The 22,563-nt window shown below is 51.8% G+C and overlaps 1 protein-coding gene across 5 annotated transcripts; it reads left to right on the top strand.

Annotated features, from left to right (window-relative positions):
• The first annotated feature begins 769 nt into the window (after positions 1-769).
• DPH7 (diphthamide biosynthesis 7) lies at positions 770-21,683 on the top strand. 5 transcript variants are annotated; one of them, XR_008510173.2, is made up of 10 exons: positions 778-1,084; positions 2,109-2,242; positions 3,567-3,654; positions 4,889-4,980; positions 5,353-5,525; positions 11,473-11,542; positions 11,813-11,878; positions 12,187-12,359; positions 18,466-18,525; positions 19,857-21,683. XR_008510173.2 is itself a non-coding variant. In XM_003780379.5 (9 exons), exons 1-9 carry the CDS (start codon positions 932-934, stop codon positions 21,497-21,499), a joined length of 1,359 nt encoding a protein of 452 aa, XP_003780427.2. In that variant the 5' UTR covers positions 770-931; the 3' UTR covers positions 21,500-21,683. The 5 variants fall into 5 exon arrangements, 4 of the variants coding, with proteins under 4 accessions (XP_003780427.2, XP_024108423.1, XP_054377285.1 ...); XM_003780379.5 differs by lacking the exon at positions 18,466-18,525 and having other exon boundaries at positions 770-1,084; positions 21,090-21,683; XM_024252655.3 differs by lacking the exon at positions 18,466-18,525 and having other exon boundaries at positions 19,906-20,055.
• Positions 21,684-22,563: the final 880 nt, after the last annotated feature.

Below are 22,563 nucleotides of genomic sequence, written 5' to 3'. Positions count from 1 at the left end.
CACCGCACTCCAGCCTGGGTGACAGCAAGACTCCGTCCAAAAAAAAAAAAAATTATAATAGACACGGGCCGGCCAGGCCACATGCGAGATGGAGTTCGTCCTCAGATCATCTTGTCCAAAGCTCCTAGGTTACGGGTTTTTTCAAAGGCAGTTTTGGGGAAGGGGGGCGGCGGCCAGGCGACTGGTGCTGATAATCAGGGGTCGGAGCCATCCACCTGCTGAGCCGCTTCTGGGGGGCCCTGATGCAGCCACCGGTGTCAGACAAGCAAAGACCCTGGAAGGTGGTCTCTGAGGGGCAGCTCCGCCATGGTGGGTTCACAGGAGGCAGGCAGGGCGCGCCTGTGGCCTCGGGGTGCTGGGCTTAGTGGGGCGCGGGCTCCTCATCAGCTTTAGGAAGGCGTTGATTCCGGGGCAAGGCCTGTCATGGAAACTGCAGCCTAAATGTTAAGTCAGCGCGGCCCGATGGCCCAGGAGTAACGGGGAGGGCGCCACGGGGTGCGCTAGCGCAGCTCGCTGTTGGGGTTTTTCTCACTGATAGAATTTTTGCAAAGGCGGCTTCAAACCTACGGCTCTGTCACTAACTTGCCGTCTCCAAACCTGCTTTGTGGAGGAGCGGATTTCCCGAAGCCTTCGGTCTCTACGGCCCCGCAGGGAGCAGGCGCGTCTGGCGCCTGAAGCCTGCCGCGGTCAGCCGGCCGACAGGGGGCGTGGGAGCCTGGCTTCCCAGGGGCGTCCACGGAGGCCAAGGCCCGGCCGGATGTCCCGCCCCGGCACCCCGGAAGGAGTCGCGAGAGAGGCGGCCCGCGCTGACAGTGTCCCTGGGCCTCCGCGCTTGTCCCGCCGGCCCCGGCCTCGCCGCCCCGCGCAGTGCCCAGCCCGGCCCTGCCGACCCGCTTCTACCGCTGGCTCCGCGCCCTTCCCCGAGGGCTGGATGATGGGCTCTTTCGCCCTGCAAACGGTGGACACCGAGCTGACCGCGGACTCGGTGGAGTGGTGCCCGCTGCAAGGCTGCAGGCACCTGCTGGCGTGCGGGACCTACCAGCTGCGGCGGCCGGAGGACCGGCCTGCCGGCCCCCAGAACAAGGTGCGCGCGCCGCGGCTTCGGGAGGGGAGGGCGGGCCGGCCCACGAGGTTGAGGCCGAAAGGCGCACCGAATCGCCCAGGAGGTGGAGAGGGGATATTGGCCCTTTGGCCAGGAGGTAGATTAGAAAGAGTTTAGAATCTTTTTTAAAAAATTGTTCTCGGCCGGGCGCAGTGGCTCACGCCTGTAATCCCAGCACTTTGGGAGGCCGAGGCGGGCGGATCACGAGGTCAGGAGATCGAGACCATCCTGGCTAACATGGTGAAACCCCGTCTCTGCTAAAAAAAAAAAAATGCAAAACAATTAGCCGGGCGTGGTGGCGGCGCCTGTAGTCCCAGCCACTAGGGAGGCTGAGGCAGGCGAATGGCGTGAACCCGGGAGGCAGAGCTTGCAGTGAGCCGAGATCGCACCACTGCATTCCAGCCTGGGCGATAGAGCAAGACTACATCTCAAAAAAAAAAAATTACTTTTTTCTGAGACAAGGTCTTGCAGTGTCACCCAGGCTGGAGTGCAGCCTCGGACTCCAGGGCTCAGGGCATCCTCCCGCCTCAACCCCCTGAGTAGCTGGCACCACTGGCACGCGCCACCGCCTCCGGCCAACTTTAGAATCTTGAGAGCAGAACGTTTTCTAGATACAGGTGTGGCCCAAGCTAATGGATGGAATCTACAGTAAAGAGAAAGTGGAAATAATATCTTAACTTCTGGTGGGTACATATTAGGATCCAAATTGGGCACTGGAACAACAGGCGTAAGTCAGGACTGTCCCAGGCAAACTGGGTTCTGTGGTTACCCTAGCCATAGCTGGTCCCTGTTGGCCAGTTTAGAAGGAGCCTTCTCTACTGGGTCCAGGAGTGTTCACCTACTCAATAGACGTTTCTCCAGCTCAGAAAACCAGAGGTTCTCCTTCCAGGCAGAATTCCACTCCGTTAGTCATGGCAAACCTTTGAGTTCCTTGGATCCCTTTTCCCATCCCTTGGGTTCCTTGGTGTCTTGGGATAATCAGAGAATACCTCTGCATTTTTTGTAGGGTGGAATGGAAGTTGAGGAGCCTGAGGTCCGTTTAGGCCGTCTCTTCCTGTACAATTTCAATGACAACAACTCTATTCACCCTCTGGTCGAGGTCCAAAGAAAAGATACTTCTGCAATCCTGGACATGAAATGGTACAACTGTGATAATCCCACTAGGTGTAGAATTTGTCATGAGTAGCAATCAGGGAAGCCTGATGCCTTATGCCTTCAACAAGACAGGCATTGCATCTCAACTTTGGGTTTATTTCTTTGCTGTCCCGCCTACCTTCCACCTGGGGAGTGCTTTACCTGGGGCTTATTTCCTTTGTCATGTTCCAGCCAGGGAAGTGATAGGAGTTTTCTGACTTCATAACCTGGGGCGTCTTTTGTTTGAGAACACAGTTGTAGGCTCTAGCCCACTTTTGGAGCTGAGATTTAAATGCAGTGGTGTGTGGCATAATTATGTTTTGGTCAACAATGGAGCACGTGTACCATGGTGGTGCCTTAACGTAATGGAGCTGCCCTATACAGGTGTACCACTTTTTATCCTTTTTAATTTTTTTTTTTTTTTTTTTTTTTTTTTTTGAGGCAGGGTCTTGTTCCGTTGCCCAGGCTGGAATGCAGTCACGTGATCATAGCTCACTGCAGCCTTGAACTCCTGGGCTCAAGCAATTCTCCGTCTCAGCCTCTCGAGTAGCTGAGACTTCAGACTTCAGGTAGACGCCACCATGCCTCTTTTTTTTTTTTTTTTTTTTTTGAGACGGAGTCTCGCTCTGTCACCCGGGCTGGAGTGCAGTGGCACGGTCTTGGCTCACTGCAAGCTCTGCCTCCTGGGTTCACGCCATTCTCCTGCGTCGGCCTCCCTAAGAGCTGGCTCTACAGGCGCCCGCCACCACACCCGGTTAATTTTTTTTGTATTTTTAGTAGAGACGTGGTTTCACCGTGTTAGCCAGGATGGTCTTGATCTCCTGACCTCGTGATCCACCCGCCTCAGCCTCCCAAAGTGCTGGGATTACAGGCGTGAGCCACGACGCCTGGCCTTACCACACCTCATTTTTGTTTGTTAGTTTGTAGAAACAAGGTCTTGCTATGTTGCTCAGGCTGGTTTCGAACTCCTTGCCTCAAGTCATTCTCCTACCTCAGCCTCCCAAAGTGTTGGAGTTACAGGTGTGAGCCACCATGCCCGGCCACCTGTTTTTTATCCTTTATGTTGTATTCTTACTGTATCTTTTCTATGTTTAGATATACAACCACTTACTGTTGTGTTACACTTGCCTGCAGTAACATGCTGTAAGGTTTGTGGCATAGGAGCAGTGGGCCGTACCATATAGTCAAGGTGTGTAGTAGGATGTCCCGGCTGGGTTTGCATGGACTGCAGCCCTGTTCTTAAGGGAAGCATGACTGTGGTTACCGGGACGCATGTTGCACGCCTGTGCTCCGGGAACATTGGTGTGCTTATGGTGGGCCCTCTCCTCAGGTGTCACATCCCGGTGGGTGGACATGCCCTCTTGGGCTTGGCAGATGCCAGTGGATCCATACAACTGCTCCGCCTGGTGGAATATGAGGTCAGTGACTTGCACTTGTTCTGTGGGGCAGAAGGGACTTGAATAGAGAGGGTTGGGGAGGAGGCTGTGCTGATAAAGACATTTTTCTAGAACGATCTCTCTTTAATGGTGAGCTATATATAAACGTTCTAAGATAACGTGAAGTCTATTTTTAAGTTGTATTGCATTCTACATCCAACTCCAAGAGGAAGTCACCTCATGTGTCACTATAAGGGCTGAAGTGACAGGATGTTCACTGACCTGTCAGTGAATCTGAAAGTTCTCCAATGACAGCCTGGGCAAGCATTCTTAGGTTGATGCTGGGGCCCAGAGTAGCAGTGAGCATTCTGTGTGAAGATGGCATTTCTCACTGATTATTGGAAAAGCTTGTGAGTCCTGTGTGAATTTTTCCGGGTTTCTCACAGTGCTCCGGAGCCATGCATTAGCAAAGTGACTTCATCTGATAGCTGTCAGGGAGGAGAACGGGGATGTCCCATAGTGGGGTGATGTAAACAGCCTGAGACCACGCCCTCACTCCGATGCGGATGCTGCAGGCGGGGCTGGGCCAACCGAGGGCCTGTATAGGAAAGGGCCTTGCTTAAGGCAGCTTAGAGCAGTTGCCCTGTCTTAGAAAGGAGGGAAAGAGCAGTCACAGGAAAGCTGTGGGCCCAAGGGAGGAACGCATGAACCCAGGAAAGGGCTTTGGTACAGCAGCCTGCTGGGAGCCAGGGATGGAGTTAAGCACTGGCCAGGCTGTTTAGGAAATGAAATTTATATAGATCTGCATAAAGAGCAACCACGTTCTCATGGCTGCTCGCGGCTTCTGAAGTGGAAACCAGAGGAGTTTCCCCATTGTCTCTGTCTCGGGAGGCGAGTGTTCCAGCGGCCCTGGAGGCCTGGGGTGGGAAACTGCGTGTGCCACTGTGGTCTGGAGCCTGCACAGGCGTCTCAACAGCATCTAGGAGCGCAAGGACGGCAAGGGGGTGTGAAAGGGAGGGAGACCATGCCCCAAGATCAAGCCTGTGGGAAAGTTGTCCTGCAAGTGTGAGGAATGTGAGCTCCAGTGTCCCCAGGTCTTCTCGGGGCCCCTGGCAGGGATGTCAGTGTTAGGTGGAAGTGTGACTCAGTGACTGATGTACTTCATTCGCATAGGGTGTAAATGAGGGAACGATGACTTCCCTACAGGAGAGGAAAAGTCTTTTGGGGGTTCTGGGGTGGCTACTTCCCTTTGATGGAGTTTCTTCTTCTCCAGTAGAAGAGCCACGTGCTGGAGCCATTGTCCAGCCTTGCCCTGGAGGAGCAGTGTCTGGCTTTGTCCCTAGATTGGTCCACTGGGAAAACTGGAAGGTAAGGGCCAGGCTTGGTCAGGGGCCCTGAGTCTTTCTCTGAGGACCACTTCCACTTTTCAGGCTAGAGAGCTCCAGCCGCCTTCAGCGACCCGGGACTGTGCTCCTCAGCCCTGACATCATCACTGCCAGTCCTATTATAAAAAAAAGGTCCCCCATTTTAGATAAATAGCAATAGTGTTTTTACCTAGAGAAGTCGACACTGGTGTCTTTGACAAGCTTAGCAGTGGTTGTGATCTTAGCCAGCCAGTCTCTTAAGGGGCGTATCCACATCCCAGGGCTGTGGAGACCCTCTCTCAGGACTTGTTTGGGAACCAGAAGAGGCTAACGAATAACATTCGGCTGGGCTTCTTCATGGGTTCCCTGTGTCTAGGGCCGGGGACCAGCCCTTGAAGATCATCAGCAGTGACTCCACAGGGCAGCTTCACCTCCTGATGGTGAATGAGACGGGGCCCAGGCTGCAGAAAGTGGCCTCATGGCAGGCACATCAATTCGAGGCCTGGATTGCTGCTTTCAATTACTGGCATACAGAAATTGTGTATTCAGGTCAGTATTCCTCCGCCGGTCACCTCTGATGGAAGGCTTGCTGAGGAAGGGGCGGAGGGAGAGGGGGAGGCCTGTGCCGCAGTTGTGATTCCAGTTGTGTTGGGATCTTGAAGACCTTTTATGGAAAGTGTACTTTTTTTTTTTTTTTTGAAACTGAGTCTTGCTCTTTTGCTAGGCTAGAGTGCAGTGGCATGATGTTGGCTTACTGCAACCTCCACCTCCCAGGTTCAAGCGATTCTCCTGCCTCAGCCTCCCAAGTAGCTGGGATTACAGGCGCCCGCCCCCACACCCAGCTAATTTTTGTGTTTTTAGTAGAGACAGGGTTTCACCATGTTGGTCAGGCTGGTCTCTATCTCCTGACCTCGTGATGCGCCCACCTCAGCCTCCCAAAGTGTTGGGATTACAGGCGTGAGCCACTGCGCCCGGCCACTATTTTTTTCCTTTTTTGGAGAATGTACTTTCTGGGACAAAGGCTATAGTTGGCGCTCATCACTTAGCTATTCTTTTTTTGTTTTGTTTTGTTTTGTTTTGAGACAGAGTCTCACTTGTCGCCCAGGCTGGAGTACAGTGGTGCAATCTCACCTCACTGCAAGCTCTGCCTCCTGGGTTCACGCCATTCTCCTGCCTCAACCCCCTGAGTAGCTGGGACTACAGGCACCCGCCACCATGCCCCACTCATATTTTTTTTTTTTTTTTTAGAGAGACGGGGTTTCACCGTACCAGGATGGTCTCAATCTCCTGACCTCGTGATCCTCCTGCCTCGACCTCCCAAAGTGCTGCTGGGATTACAGGTGTGAGCCACTGCACCCAGCCCATTTATTCTTTTTTTTTTTTTTGAGATGGAGTCTTGCTTTGTTGCCTAGGCTGGAGTGCAGTGGCACGATCTCGGCTCACTGCAAGCTCCGCCTCCCAGGTTCATGCCATTCCCCTGCCTCAGCCTCCTGAGTAGCTGGGACTACAGGTACCTGCCACCACACCCGGCTAATTTTTTGTATTTTTAGTAGAGGCGGGGTTTCACTGTGTTCACCAGGGTAGTCTTGATCTCCTGACCTCGTGATCCGCTCACCTCGGCCTCCCAAAGTGCTGGGATTACAGGCTTGAGCCACCTTGCCCCGCCCACTTATTCTTTAGAGAGCAAAGTATAGCTTGCCTCAAGCAGTGCAGGGTCTTGGGTGGTGTTGGCCAGGGTGTTGGAGGAGCAGGCACTTGTGGGCAGAGCCATCCTGCCTCCCTGATATGCTCGGTGTCAGATCCTTTATGCTTTTACTGGAAGTCCAGTTTCTGTGCTTTTTGCCTGATACCTGTGGATACAATAGTGACTTCACCATGTTGGATTTCAAGTTTGTCTGCGCCCTTTTTGGACATAGTTTATCTTCCAGAAATAAAGGAAGCATGAGAGAAATAAGATTCCTTTCCAGGTCTTGTGAATGGTTTGCATTTGGGGCATGCTGATGTGGGAGTGAGAAATTAACAACTGATGTTTCCAGGAAGGAGGTAGCTTTGGCTAGCTTCTCTTTCCCAGGTAGAGATAACTCATGGCAGGTGAGAGGGGCTGGTCTCTGAGAAAAGACAGAAGAGGAGTTGCTGAATTTGCAAATAGCCGAAGAAAAGATCTGACCCTTCCCTGCTGCTACCCGTCCGGGCCGCTGTCTCGTCTAGTTTGTTACAGCAGAGCAGCAGGTGATGGCCCTGCCTTCATTCCTGACTGTTCCAGTTTCCACACAGTAGCCAGGGCAAGTGTTTTAAAAACACACACACTTTATCGCATCTCATTCATTGTTAGAACCCCTCGCAGTTCCTGTTTCATTGAGGATAAAATCCATAATAGTGATGCGATTACCCAAGGCCTATGGAATCTGGTCCACGCCTGCTTCTCCGGCCTTGTTTTGGCTCCTCTGCTCTCAGTCACCTTCTACTGAAATAGTCCATGTTCCCTCAGTCGCAGGGTTTCATCACGGGATGTTTCCTTCATGGGTGAATTCTGCTTTTCTGACATGCTCAGCTTAGAATCTTCTCCTTAGAAGACTGATGCAGAGCAGCTGTCCTTCCACCCCAGGCAGGCCTGACCTCCGCCGTGGCTCACGCCACCCCTGCTTGTCCGAGTAACGAGCACGTGTGTAGGGTGGCGTTCTTATTTGTGTTGCTCGTTGTCACAGCCTTGAACCGTCTGAGAGCCATAAAGATCTCATTTCTTGAGGTCTTTCCTTTGATTGGTTCTTCTACCTTGAGCTAATTCAGAGCAAAGGTACCGTAGGGCAATTATTGAATAATTCTGGATTGATACATTCTTTCAACAAATGGTATGTGCTGAGCCCTATTCTAGGTGATTAGAATACTTCAGCAAACTAAACAGACAAAAGTCCTGCTTGCTTTTTTATTATTTTTATTTATTTATTTATTTTGAGATGGAGTTTTGTTCTTATTGCCCAGGCTGGAGTGCAGTGGTGCAATCTTGGCTCATTGCAACCTCCGCCTCCTGGGTTCAAGTGATTCTCCTGCCTCAGCCTCCTGAGTAGTTGGGATTACAGGCACCTGCCGCCACGCCCCGCTAATTTTTGTATTTTTAGTAGAGACGGGGTTTCACCATGTTGCCCAGGCTGGTCTCGAACGCCTAGGCTCAAGCGATCCACCTGCCTCGGCCTCCCAGTGCTGGGATTACAGGCCTGAGCCACTGCACTCAGCCTTCTTAAAAAAATTATTTATATAGGCCAGGCGCGGTGGCTCACACCTGTAATCCCAGCACTTTAGGAGGCCAAGGTGGGCGGATCACGAGGTCAGCAGATCAAAACCATCCTGGCCAACATGGTGAAACCCCATCTCTACTAAAATACAAAAAATTAGCCGGGCATGGTGGCGGGCACCTGTAGTCCCAACTACTTGGGAGGCTGAGACAGTGGAATTGCTTGAACCCGGGAGGCAGAGGTTGCAGTGAGCCGAGATCACGCCACTGCACTCCAGCCTGGCGACAGAGCAAGGCTCCGTCTCAAAAAAAAAAAATTGTTTATATAAATATATTTTGGGGATGCGGTGGGTGGTTCACGTCTTGCTGTGTCACCCAGGCTGGAGTGCAATGGCGTGATCACAGGTCACTGCAGCCTTAACGTCCCATGGTCAAGCGATCCTCCTGCCTCAGCCTTCTGAGTAGCTAGGACTATAGGTGTGAGTTACCACACCTGGCTGATTTTCACATAAAAGTCCCTGCTTTCACCCAGCTTACATTCTGTGGCCGGGAGACAGACAGTAAACACAAGGCATAATACGTAACAGGGAAGGAGACTGCATGGCGTGTCAGGGGCGATGAGTGCTTTGGAAAGAAGGTAGAAGGAGGTGAGGGGACCAAGGGTGCTGGGAGCAGGTGCAGATTATACTGTTGGAGAGCATGGTCAGGGTGGGCAGTGGTCTTAAGGCAGGAGTGGCCCTGCTATGGCAGAAGAGTAGCCAGTAGCCAGCATGGTTAGGATGACCTGAGGGAGTAGCGGAATAGAAGGTGAAATCAGAGGTAATGGGCCAGGGCACAGGGCCGTGCAGGCTCCAGGAAGGACTTTGTTTCCTACTCAGAATGAAATGGGAGCTGTTGCAGGATGTTGAGCAGAGGAATGACAGATTCTGACTTGCATTTTAAAATTTGTGATGACCTCTTTGGTGAATGTGAGTCTAGACCGCAAGAGGGAGGGGCACAGCCTGGAGACTCGACACTGGGCAGGTGATGAGACAGCCCAGAGCAGGTTTGGAGTAGTGGAGGTGAGGACCAGTGGTTGGGTTCTGGATAGAAGTGAAGGTAGATCCAGTCAGATTTCCTGATGGGGTGGATGTGTGCGGCATGAGAGAGTGGAGAGACTCATGTATAAAGAAGCCTTTGCCTGCTCTATACAAATTTGCCACAGAATGGCAGCTCATACTTGAGGCTCATCTGCAGGCTTCATGCCTAGGTCAGCTGATTCCTCTGGTTCATTTAACTGTAGGTCATGTTCACCGTGTATCCGTAGTGTCTATTATGAGGGTCCATAGTGTGTGTTGAGCAAGTACCTATTTGATGGGTGATAGGTGGGTAGGTGGATGGGTGGATGGATGGATGGTGGGTGGGAGGGCGTGTGGGTGGCTAGATGGATGGATGGTGGGTGGATGAGTGAGTGGGTGGGTTTGTGGTGGATGGATGGTGGATTTTTGGATGGTGGGTGACGGGATGGATGGATGGATGGATTTTTGGATGGTGGGTGGTGGGGTTTGGATAGATAGTGGGTGAGTGGATGGATGGATGGTGGGTGGGAGGGCGTGTGGGTGGATGGATGGATGGATGGTGGGTGGATGAGTGGGTGGGTGTGTGGTGGATGGATGGTGGATTTTTGGATGGTGATGGTGGTGGGGTGGATAGATGGTGAGTGACTGGATAGATGGATGGTGGATTGTTGGATGGATGGATGGGTGGTGGGTGGATGGATGGATTTTTAGATGGTGGGTCGTGGGTGGTGGATGGTGGATGGATGGTGGATTGTTGGATGGATGGATGGTGGGTGAGTGGCTGGCTGGCTGGCTTGATGGATGGTGGGTGGATGGATGGATTTTTGGGTGGTGGGTGGTGGGTGGATGTATGGTAGATTGTTGGATGGAAGACGGGAGGGCGAGTGGGTCGATGGATAGTGGATTGTTGGGTGGATGGATGGATGGATGGTGGGTGAGTGACTGGCTGGCCGGCTGGATGGATGGTGGGTAGATGATGGATTTTTGGATGGTGGGTGGTGGGTGGTGGATGGATGGTGGATTGTTGGATGGATGGTGGGTGGATGGATGGAAGGTGGGTGGGTGGGTGGGTGGATGGATGGTGGAATTTTGGATGGGGTGGGGTCGGGGGGTGGATAGATGGTGAGATGGATGGAAGGTGGGTGGGTAGTGGGAGCTGGATGATGCAGGGGTGGGGGATGTGGTCAGGCCTAGACGTTTTCCTTCTGCTCTTCTTCACTCTCCCTGTGGGCCCTGCTCTTGAGCTTCCCTTCCTTCAGGTGCCACCATTCACCCCATGTCTGTGTTGCTCTTCTTGGAAGATTGGTTGTGGTTCAGTGCACCAACTCCTCTGTTCTCCCATCCTTTTCGTTCCCCTAAACAAGTGCTTTAAGATGACAGAGGGCACCTTCCTTTCAGGTGCATGGTGTGGAGTCCTTGTGCTTGCTGCCTCCTGTGTGCAGTTTCTGTTCAGGGCTCTGATCTGGCAACTCTTGTTCTTAGAAGCCAGGGCTTTATTCACTGGAGCCCTTAGCAAAGGCAGTTTAGCCCCTAGGACCTAGTAACGGCCCCTGTGAACAATGGTCGCCTGCACCTGATGGCCTTCAGGGCCCCTTCAGTTTCCATTTCCTCCCTTCTGTTCCTGCAGGCTTCTTTCTGTTCCGTCCGTCTTTCCCCTCCTGCTTCCAGTCTCTAGAGAGTCAAGGCACAGCAATGACATTCCTGGGGTTTGTTTCTGGGACCTCCTGTTGAGGTGGCAACCTAAGACTCCCCCAGCAAAGTCACCAGGGGAACTTCCTCACAGACAGAGTCACCCAGGGGAGCTTCCTCACAGACAGAGTCACCCAGGGGAGCTTCCTCACAGACAGAGTCACCCAGGGGAGCTTCCTCACAGACAGAGTCACCCAGGGGAGCTTCCTCACAGACAGAGTCACCCAGGGGAGCTTCCTCACAGACAGTCACCCAGGGGAGCTTCCTCACAGACAGAGTCACCCAGGGGAGCTTCCTCACAGACAGAGTCACCCAGGGGAGCTTCCTCACAGACAGAGTCACCCAGGGGAGCTTCCTCACAGACAGAGTCACCCAGGGGAGCTTCCTCACAGACAGTCACCCAGGGGAGCTTCCTCACAGACAGTCACCCAGGGGAGCTTCCTCACAGACATCAACGGCCTCACTGAGAAGGCTCATTTCCTGTCATTGGTGATGTTCATGCTTCTCTGTCTCCACACAGGGGGCGACGATGGCCTTCTGAGGGGCTGGGACACCAGGGTACCCGGCAAATTTCTCTTCACTAGCAAAAGGTAACTGCCCAAGGGCCAGCACTTGGTGCCCACACCAGCCCTCCGGTTCCCTGGGTCACCAGCCCTCCGGTTCCCTGGGTCACCAGCCTTCCCTTTCCCTGGGTCACCAGCCCTCCCTTTCCCTGGGTCACCAGCCCTCCCTTTCCCTGGGTCACCAGCCCTCCCGTTCCCTGGGTCACCAGCCCTCCTGTTCCCTGGGTCAGCAGCCCTCCCGTTTCCTGGGTGGGTCCGTGTGCTGGGCACTGGTTCAGACGCCGCCTCTGCTTGCAGACACACCATGGGCGTGTGCAGCATCCAGAGCAGCCCCCATCGGGAGCACATCCTGGCCACGGGAAGGTGAGTCCCCGGGAGGCTCTCGGGCCCTTCTCTTCTCTTTCGCAGCCTTTGCTCCTGGGAAGGTGAGTCCCCGGGAGGCTCCTGGGCCCTTCATCCCTCTTTCGCTGCCTTTCCTCCTGGCACCATTGCAGCGTTTCGTCTGCCAGTGCTTCGCCGGAGTGTAGGTATATGGGTTTGGGAAAGGGGACTTTGTCCTCGAGGGATGCATGGGACAGGTCTCTGGGAGACGTTCTGTGTCTCCCAGGGGCCTTGTGGAACAGGTGAGCCTGGGCTTTCCTTGCATGCCTCCCATGGTTGGTCGGTTTCAGCTATGATGAGCACATCCTACTGTGGGACACACGAAACATGAAGCAGCCGTTGGCAGACACGCCCGTGCAGGGTGGGGTATGGAGAATCAAGTGGCACCCTTTCCACCACCACCTGCTCCTGGCCGCCTGCATGCACAGTGGCTTTAAGATCCTCAACTGCCAAAAGGCAATGGGTGAGTAGGGACCCGTGGCTGCTGGGCCTCAGGGCAGGGCACCAGTTCCCTGCCCCCTCGCTCTGCTGGGCTCTTCCCTCAGCTCCCTGCTCCCTTGCTCTGCTGGGCTCTTCCCTCAGCTTTTACACACTCCCAGCGTCGCGCCCTAGACTTGGTCATGATCCATAACTGTCCCAGCTCCAGAATCTCTGCTCTCTAACCACAGTTTTCCCTGGTTTCCCAGCTCCGTCATTCCGGTGCCTCCTGCATTTCAGCAGACCTCTGACCCCACTGGGACCTCTAGTCTGGAGGCTTGGCCACCCATCACTCCCATAACCATCCTTGTCTGTGCTCTCCCATGCTCCTTCTGCCTGTGGTCAGCTGGAACTCTGTGGTCTGCTGCCCCCTGTGAGCTCACACTCCATTCCCTTCATCCCTTTCTCACACTCTGGGCAGAACCCAGTGTTGTTTTGTTGGGAACAAGCACCTCTGCTTCTGGCTGAGCCAGAGAACGTGGCTGGAATCAGCTGTCCGCGTTGTGTTCTAGTAGGTCCCTGGGATTCCTGGTGATCTGAACATTTCTCTAGGCAGTAATCCCCCACCGTCAGAACTGGTTCACATTTTCTTCTCTCTGCTCAAACCTCCAGGACCTCCTCTTCCCTCCTGACTCGCAGCTCATGATCTTTCCTCTTTCGCCTCTTCTCTCTCCCCTCACTCCAAAAATAAGCAATCACAAAACCACCTCATCTTCCCACCATTAAGCCCACTGGCCTCTTGGGCCACCCACATGCTCTCTGCCCTCTGCAGCGGTGGGTGACCCACACCTGTTCCCAAGGCCAGTTTCTTCTCTGCACTGGATTGTACTCAAGGACTTGATTGACTCGATTTCCGCATGGTATTCCTCTTTTTTTTTTTTTTGAGACGGAGTCTTGCTCTGTCGCCCAAGCTGGAGTGCAGTGGCGCGATCTCGGCTCACCACAACCTTCGCCTTCTGCGTTCTAGCGATTCTCCTGCCTCAGCCTCCCAAGTAGTTGGGATTACAGGCGCCCACCACCATGCCCGGCTGATTTTTATAGTTTTAGAAGAGATGGGGTGTTCACCATGTTGGTCAGGCTGGTCTGGAACTCCTGACCTCGTGATCCGCCTGCCTTGGCCTCCCAAAGTGTTAGGATTACAGGCGTGAGCCACCGTGCCTGGCCTGTATTCCTCTGTTTTTTGCATCTTTAGTTTCTCCATCTCTTCTGTATTGTTTCTGTTAGTTCTGTGAATGTGCTTTGTATTTCTCATCGTTTTTTTGTTTTGTTTTGAGATGGGGTCTTGCTCTGTCACCCAGGCTGGAGTGTGGTGGTGCAATTGTAGCTCACTGTAGCCTCAACCTCCTGGGGCTCAAACCAGCCTCCCATCTCAGCCTCCTGAGTAGCTGGGACCCCCATGCCAAGCCATAATATTTCTTGTATTGAAACAATTTGAGATCTTTTTTTTTTTTTTGAGATGGAGTCTTGCTCTGTCACCCAGAATGGCGTACAGTGGTGTGATCTCGGCTCACTGCAACCTCTGCTTCCTGGCTTCAAGCAATTCTCCTGCCTCAGCCTCCAGAGTAGCTGGGATCACAGGCTTGTGCCACCACGCCTGGCTAATTTTCGTATTTTTAGTAGAGACGGGCTTTCACCACGTTGGCCAGGTTGGTCTTGAACTCCTGACCTCAGGTGATCCGCCCGCCTTGGCCTCCCAAAGTACGAGCCACCGTGCCCAGCCCCTGGGCTCAAACCATCCTTCCACCTCAGCCTCCCGAGTAGCTGGGACCACCATGCCCAGCCATAATATTTCTCATCTTAAAACAATTTGAGGTCTTTTTTCTTTATTAATGGTGATACATTTTCCTCTGAGCACTGCTTTTGCTGCAACCCATACATTTTAATATGTTGTATTTTTATTTTCATTCATCTCAAGGTACTTTCTAATTTCCCATGTGGTTTTTTTCTTCGACCATTGGGTATTTATTTATGAGTGTGTTGTTTAATTTACATGTTTTTTCTTCGACTATTGGTTATTTATTTATGAGTGTGTTGTTTTAATTTACATGTTTTTAAGTGCCCACATTTCTTTCTGTTACCAATTTCTAATGTTATTCCATTGTGCATTCCTGTTGAATTTACTGAGATTTGTTTTGTGGCCTAGAGTGTGGTCTCTCCTGGGGAGTGCCCCTGTGCACTTGGGGACGTGTGTTCTGCTGCCATTGGCTGGAATGCCCTGTAGGTGCCTGTGAGGTCTCGGCTTTATAATGTTCAAATCTTCTGGTTCCTTACTGAATCTCCTGTCTGGGCAATATTGAAAGTGGTCTATTGGCTGGGCACGGTGGCTCACGCCTGTAATCCCAGCACTTTGGGAGGCCAAGGTGGGCAGATCACAAGGTCAGGAGATCGAGACCATCCTGGCTAACATGGTGAAACCCCGTCTCTACTAAAAATACAAAAAATTAGCCAGGCGCAGTGGTGGGCGCCTGTAGTTCCAGCTACTTGGGAGGCTGAGGCAGGAGAATGGCGTGAACCCAGGAGGCGGAGCTTGCAGTGAGCCGAGATCGCGCCACTGCACTCCGGCCTCGGCGACACAGCAAGACTCCATCTCAAAAAAAAAAAAATACAAAAAATTAGCCGGGTGTGGTGATGGGCACCTGTAGTCCCAGCTACTCGAGAGGCTAAGGTAGGAGAATGGTGTGAACCCGGGAGGTGGAGGTTGTAGTGAGCCAAGATCGCGCCACTGCGCACCAGCCTGAGCAACAGAGCGAGACTCCATCTCAAAAAAAAAGAAAGTGGGCTATTGTTACCTCCAACTCTAACTGTAGAATGATGTATTTCCAGCCTCGTTTCCATCAGTTTTTACTTCACGTATTTTGGGGATCTCTTTTATGTATGTTTATAGTTCTGGTATCTTCCAGATGTGCTGACCTTTTTATCAATATAAAGTGTCTGTCTTTAAATCTAGTAACATTTTTTGTTTTAAAGTCAGTTTTGTCCGGCATTGGTAAAGTCACTTCAGTGTGGCATGATGCATCGTTTTTATTCTCTTTCAGTTCACACCTCTGAGTCTGAGGCGAGTTTTTGGTATGAGGTCGTGCTTTTTTTTTTTTTTTTTTTTTTTTTTTTTTTTTTTTTTTTTGAGATGGAGTCTCGCTCTGTCACCCAGGCTGGAATGCAGTGGTGCTGTCTTGGCTCAATGCAACCTCCGCCTTCCGGGTTCACGCCATCCTCCTGCCTCAGCCTCCCCGAATAGCTGGGAATACAGGCACCTGCCACCACTCCTGGCTAATTTTTGTATTTTTAGTGGAGACGAGGTTTCACCATGTTGGCCAGGGGTCGTGCATTTTTGCCAGGAAGCCTGTGAAAGTGGTGCTGTGCCCTCCTTAGTTCCTCACATCAAGGGTCTGTGATGCCACGTTGTTCCATTTTTATGAAATTTGGTCACTTTGTTAAGGTGGTGTTTGCCCCAATCCCTTCACTGAAGAGATACTGTTTTACTCTTTGGGATTAATCAGTAATCTGTGGTGAGAATCTTTGAACCTGTGTCAGTAACTCCCTTATCATACTTTTACCCAATTCAGAGACAATTGGTGCTTGAATAAATTATGGTAATGGCAAAGTGGTGATTTTCTTTTTTTTTTCTTTTTTTTTTGAGACGGGGTCTTGCTCTGTTGCCCTGGCTAGAGTGCAGTGGCGCGATCTCGGCCCACTGCAACATCCGCTTCCCGGGTTCAAGCGATTCTCCTGCCTCAGCATCCCGAGCAGCTGGGACTACAGGTGCCCACCACCACGCCCGGCTAATTTTTTTTTTTTTTTTTTTTTTTTTTGAGACAGAGTCTCGCTGTGTCGCCCAGGCTGGAGTGCAGTGGTGGGATCTTGGCTCACTGCAAGCTCTGCCTCCCGGGTTCACGCCATTCTCCGGCCTCAGCCTCCGGAGTAGCTAGGACTACAGGCGCCCACCACCACACCTGGCTAATTTTTTTTATATTTTTAGTAGAGACGGGGTTTCACCGTGTTAGCCAGGATGGTCTCGATTTCCTGACCTCGTGATCCGCCCACCTCGGCCTCCCAAAGTGCTGGGATTACAGGCGTGAGCCACCGTGCCTGGCCAATTTTTTGTATTTTTGTTAGAGACAGGGTTTCGCCATGTTAGCCAGGATGGTGTTGATCTCCTGACCTTGTCATCTGCCTGCCTCGGCCTCCCAAAGTGCTGGGATTACAGGTGTGAGCCACCACGCCTGGCCATCTCTTCCCATTCTTAATGGCATTTTTTTCTACTCAGAACAGAGCATTAATTTATTATTTTTCTGTCCTTGCCCCACCTGTTTTTTCCTAAGTCTCAGCTCACAATTGACTATTTGTTGTGCTCCCATCCATCCTGGTGACAGCCGTTCCCAGCCACTGCATGTTTTGATATAGCTTGCCTCCTGATAGAGGCTTAGGAGAGGCCCTTGGTGGTGTTTCCTAGACTTCTGAATGCTTGATACTTTTCTCTGTAGCCTTGATAATTGAAGGAGAATTTGCCCATTAATCCCTTGACTTGCATCTCCTTTGCTTGAGTTTCTTAAACACACTCCAGCACTGTCTGTTGGGCACACACTGGGTCTCCTGCCTTTTAACTGCTTTTGTAAAAATTGTAATAAAATTTATGTAACATAAAATGCATGATTTTAGCCACTTTAAGTGTGCAATTTAGTGCAGGGACCAGCCCCACAGGGTCAGTGGGCTTCTCCCTGTGTGCGGCGATGAGAGAGTGTAGAAATAAAGACACAAGACAAAGAGATAAAAGAAAAGACAGTTGGGCCCGGGGGACCACTACCACCAATGCGCGGAGACCGGTAGTGGCCCCGAATGTCTGGCTGCGCTGTTATTTATTGGATACAAAGCAAAAGGGGCAGGGTAAAGTGTGTGAGTCATCTCCAGTGATAGGTAAGGTCACGTGGGTCACGTGTCCACTGGACAGGGGGCCTTTCCCTGCCTGGCAGCTGAGGCAGAGAGGGAGAGGAGACAGAGAGGAAGACAGCTTACACCATTATTTCTGCATATCAGAGACTTTTAGTACTTTCACTGATTTACTACTGCTATCTAGAAGGCAGAGCCAGGTGTACAGGATGGAACACGAAGGCGGACTAGGAGCGTGACCACTGAAGCACAGCATCACAGGGAGACGGTTAGGCCTCCGGATAACTGCGGGCGGGTCTGACTAATGTCAGGCCCTCCACAAGAGGTGGAGGAGTAGAGTCTTCTCTAAACTCCCCCGGGGAAAGGGAGACTCCCTTTCCCTGTCTGCTAAGTAGCAGGTGTTTTTCCTTGACACTTTTCGGCTACTGCTAGACCATGGTCCGCCTGGCAACGGGCATCTTGCCAGACGCTGGCGTCACCGCTAGACCAAGGAGCCCTCTGGTGGCCCTGTCCGGGCATAACAGAAGGCTCACACTCTTGTCTTCTGGTCACACCTCACTATGTCCCCTCAGCTCCTATCTCTGTATGGCCTGGTTTTTCCTAGGTTATGATTGTAGAGCGAGGATTATTATAATATTGGGATAAAGAGTAATTACTACTAAGTAATGATTAATGATATTCCTATATAATCATATCTAAGATCTATATCTGGTATAACTATTCTTGTTTTATATTTTATTATACTGGAACAGCTCGTGTCCTCGGTCTCTTGCCTCGGCGCCTGGGTGGCTCGCTGCCCACAATTTAGTGGTATTAAAGACATTCAAGGCCGGGCGCAGTGGCTCATGCCTGTAATCCCAGCACTTTGGGAGGCTGAGGCGGGCGGATCACCTGAGGTCAGGCGCCTGTAGTCCCAGCTACTTGGGAGGCTGAGTCAGGAGAATCGGTTGAACCTGGGAGGCGGAGGTTGCAGTGAGCCAAGATCACGCCACTGCACTCCAGCCTGGTGACAGAGTGACACTCCGTCTCAAAAAAAAAAAATGAAGACATTCAAAATACTGTGCAATCATCACTGCTACTTATTTTCAAAACTTTTCCGCCACCCCAAACATCCCTCCCGCAGCCTCTGTGCCCTCCGTTTACTCTGTCTATGGGGTTTGCCTTTTCTAGATGTTTCATGTGTCTTTTTATATCCGGCTTCTTTACAGCTTAACGTTTTCAAGGTTCACCCCTGTTGGAGCATGTGTCAGAATTCTCTTTTCAAGAAGGTAATGATGGACCACATTTTGTCTGTTCATCCTCTGATGGACATCTGGGTTGTTTTCACCTTTTGGCTATGGTGGGTTTTTAGTTTTTTGTTTTTTTTTTAAAGAGAGGGTCTAGTGTCCTGTCACCCAGGCTGGAGCGCAGTGGTGGAGTCAGAGCTCACTGCAGCCTGGACCACCTGGACACAGGCAATCCTCCTGCCTCAACTCAGTCCTCAGTGTTGGGATTACAGGCTTGAGCCACTACATCCGGCCTTTAATTCTTAAAAGTTGAAGAGGTGAACTAAGATAGGTCTGAGAGTTCAACATTCCAGGTCAGTTTTGTCAGGTACTCTGTATAGGCCTTTTTTTCTTTTTCTTTTTCTTTTTTTTTTGAGACGGAGTCTTGCTCTGTCGCCCAGGCTGGAATACAATGGCACAATCTCAGCTCACTGCAACCCCCACCTTCCGGGTTCAAGCAACTCTCCTGCTGCAACCTCTGGAGTAGCTGGGATTACAGGTGTGTGCCACCACACCTGGCTAATTTTTGTATTTTTTAGTAGAGACGAGGTTTTACCATGTGGGTCAGGCTGGTCTTGAACTCCTGACCTCAGGTGATCCACCCGCCTCGGCCTCCCAAAGTGTTAGGATTACAGGCGTTAGCTGCTGTGCCCGGCTGGCCTTTTTCATAACTTTATTTATGTATTTTTTTGAGACAGAGTCTCGCTCTGTCGCCCAGGCTGGAGTGCAGTGGGGTGATCTCAGCTTACTGCAACCTCCACCTCACAGATTCAGGGGATTCTCCTGCCTCAGGCTCCTGTGTAGCTGGGACTACAGGCGTGCGCCATCACGCCTGGCTAATTTTTGTGCTTTTAGTAGAGACGGGGTTTCACCATGTTTCCCAGGCTGCTCTCGAACTCCTGCCCTCATGTGATCCACCTGCCTCTGCCTCCCAAAGTGCTGGGATTACAGGTGTGAGCCACCGCGCCCGGCCTAATTTTAAAACAATTTGTATTGTCTGGGTGCAGTGGCTGACACTCGAAGTCACAGCACTCTGGGAGGGGCGGGTGGATTGCTTGAGCCGGGAGTTCGAGACTAGCCTGGACAACATAGTGGGACTCCGTGGCCACAAAAGATAGAAAAAAGTAGGGGGCATGATGGTCGCAGCTACTCAGGAGGTGAGGCAGGAAGACAGAGCCCAGGTCAATGCACTCCAGCCTATGCGACAGAGTGAGATCCTGTCTTGAAAACAAAAAGAGGGAGGAAAGATTGGCCTGTGGCTAATCAGAAAGGGCCTCCCATTCTTGGGGTCGCAACAGTGTCTTCCGTCCACTCATTCGCTGTCTTTTTCCCAGGCTGTGGCTCTCTGAGGGCTTAGACTCTGCCTTGTTACCTTTTCCTAAGCTGTAGAAGACGTCCTGCTGGCCCGAGTGGGCGTGTTGAGCGATTGCTGGATGAAAGACTAGCGGAGGTCCTGCCTGCCCTGTGACGCTACCTCCCAGGGGACAGTAACGGCCTCCCCAGGGGCTTCCTCCCGTGGGTCGCCCCACACATGCTGCTCGAGGGCCCCTGTGGCTGTCTCTGAACGTTCAGCATCTCACTCCTCCTCGGAGCCACCTCTGCCCAGTTGAAGCCCTGGGCCCAGGGTTGGGCCTCCCCGGCCCAGGCCCGTACAACCTCGGCACGTTTTGTAATCCAGTGCCGTCCTGTTCTGCCTTCAGCCCCTCTTCATCAGCACTCATTCTGGTTCTGATTCCGGTCACTGCCGGCATCAATCCCTGTACTTCAGAGGCAGCGATGGCAGCCCTTTCAGAGCCCAAGTGGCCACCCAGCCTTGCAGCCCCTGGCTCACCTTCCACTTGCTCTCCGCGACTGCCCCTGCCAGCCCTGGCCTTGCCTCCTAGACTCCAGATCGCCTCGGGTTTGGCCACGCCTCGTCATTCCCTCTGTTGCTGTGATGTCTGTTGCTGTGTGCTCTGGGAGGCGGTTGTAGCCTCTTTCCAGTTGCCGTAGCAACTTCTATAAAGAAACTGCTCACTTAACCTTGTCAGTGGCTCCTTTCCAAGCCAAAATCCAGACTCTGAAACAGGGCGTGCTGGATCCTGCATGCTTGGGACCCTCCAGCCCACTGTCACTCACTGACAGTGCCACGGCCGCCTGTTTGTGGTTCCCCGTGTGAGCCTTGGACTTTCTCACATCTGCTGTACACATGCTGCCTGTTCCTCAAACATCCCCTTCCTTCCCAGCTGGCTAAAACGCCTTTGTTCTTTGGTTTTAAGTGTTAACTGAGGTCTTTCCCCCTCTCTGGCTTTTGCCGTATTCTTCACCATCAAGTGAGGTTCTGTAGCCCCGCTTGATGCTTCTCTTGGAGGCACACAGGCGTGTGCACTGCAAGATGATAGTCTGTTTCTTCTCCAACATCTGCCCAGGTCTTGCTGGTTCTTTTGCATGACACAACGGCTCCTCAGGAAACACTTGCTGACCTGTGAGGGGCTGTTCTTGGTGGAGTCTCCCTGTCAGGCCTGACAGGCTGGGGAGAGTCTCTGGGTGATGTTGTGTTTCCTGGGTTCTCCCATCTCTCACTCCAGAGGAGAAGCAGGAGGCGACGGTCCTGACATCTCACACATTGCCCGACTCGCTGGTGTATGGAGCCGACTGGTCCTGGCTGCTCTTCCGTTCTCTGCAGCGGGCCCCCTCGTGGTCCTTTCCTAGCAACCTAGGAACCAAGACGGCAGACCTGAAGGGTGCAAGCGAGTTGCCAACACCCTGTCATGAATGCATAGAGGATAACGATGGGGAGGGCCATGCCAGACCCCAGAGTGGAATGAAGCCACTCACAGAGGGCATGAGGAAGAATGGCACCTGGCTGCAGGCTACAGCAGTCACCACACGTGACTGTGGCGTGAATCCAGAAGAAGCAGACTCAGCCTTCAGCCTCCTGGCCACCTGCTCCTTCTATGACCATGTGCTCCACCTCTGGGAGTGGGAGGGGAACTGAGCTTGAAATCATGAAGCCCCTTCCCACAAGGAGACCAGGAGGGAGACTGAGTGAATGCCCGGGACCACCTCGTCGGAGATGCTTACTGCAGCCCTGCAGGTGCCTGTGCACTGATGGAATCCACAGTGTAGTCAGAAAAGCTGTTGACTTCTCTTAAATAAACTTCCCTGCTGGGCCCCTGAAAGTGGACTGGGTGATTCTGTCTGGCAGAGAGTGGGGAAAAGACTCGGTTTCCAGCTTGCAGATTTGTTAAGTTTCTCAGGCAGATTTTGACTTTCAGCCTTTCATACTTGTTTAAGCAACTATTTATATTAAATGAATTTTTTTGAAAAACTTGAGTTTATAACATGTTTAAAATGAACACTTTATGCCTCATCATGGCACCAGAAATGCTTGTATAGATTGAGCACAGCCAGTCCAAAAATCCAAAATCCCAAAACTTTTGGAAAATCCCGCAGCTGAACTCATGTGACGGGTTGCATGTATTATTAAAAATACTAAGCACAGGCACAGTGGCCTGTAATCCCAGCACTTTGGGAGGGGCTGAGGCAGGAGGATTGCTTGAGGCCTGGAGTTCAAGACCAGCCTGGGCAACATAGCAAAACCCAGTCTCTATAAAAAGTAAAAAAAAAAAAATTAGCCAGGTGTGGTGCATGTGCCTATGGTCCCAGCCGCTTGGGAGGCTGAGGCAGGAGGATTGTTGAGCCCAGGAGTTCGAGGCTGCAGTGAGCCAGGGGCAACAGAGCAACACTCTTATCTCTAAAAATTAAATAATAAAAATATTGTATAAATAATAATTGATGACAACCAGTTACAGATTCGTTCCTTCTCTCAGCTTCATTTGACTAGCCTAAAAAACATATATTGTATAAAACTACCCTCAGGCTATGTGTATAAGGTGTATATGAAACAAAATTGCATTTCATGTTTAGACTTGTATCTCATCTCATCCCCAAGATGTCTCATTATGTACGTGCAGATATTCCAAAATCTGAAAAAATCTGAAATCCAAAACATTTCTGGTTCCAAGTTTTTTTTTTTTTTGCCCCCTGAGAAGGAGTTTC

Source organism: Pongo abelii, chromosome 13, assembly GCF_028885655.2.
Source record: "Pongo abelii isolate AG06213 chromosome 13, NHGRI_mPonAbe1-v2.0_pri, whole genome shotgun sequence".
Taxonomy (NCBI): domain Eukaryota; kingdom Metazoa; phylum Chordata; class Mammalia; order Primates; family Hominidae; genus Pongo; species Pongo abelii.
Note: the sequence above shows the minus strand (reverse complement) of the source record. Positions and strands in the feature narration are given on the sequence as shown.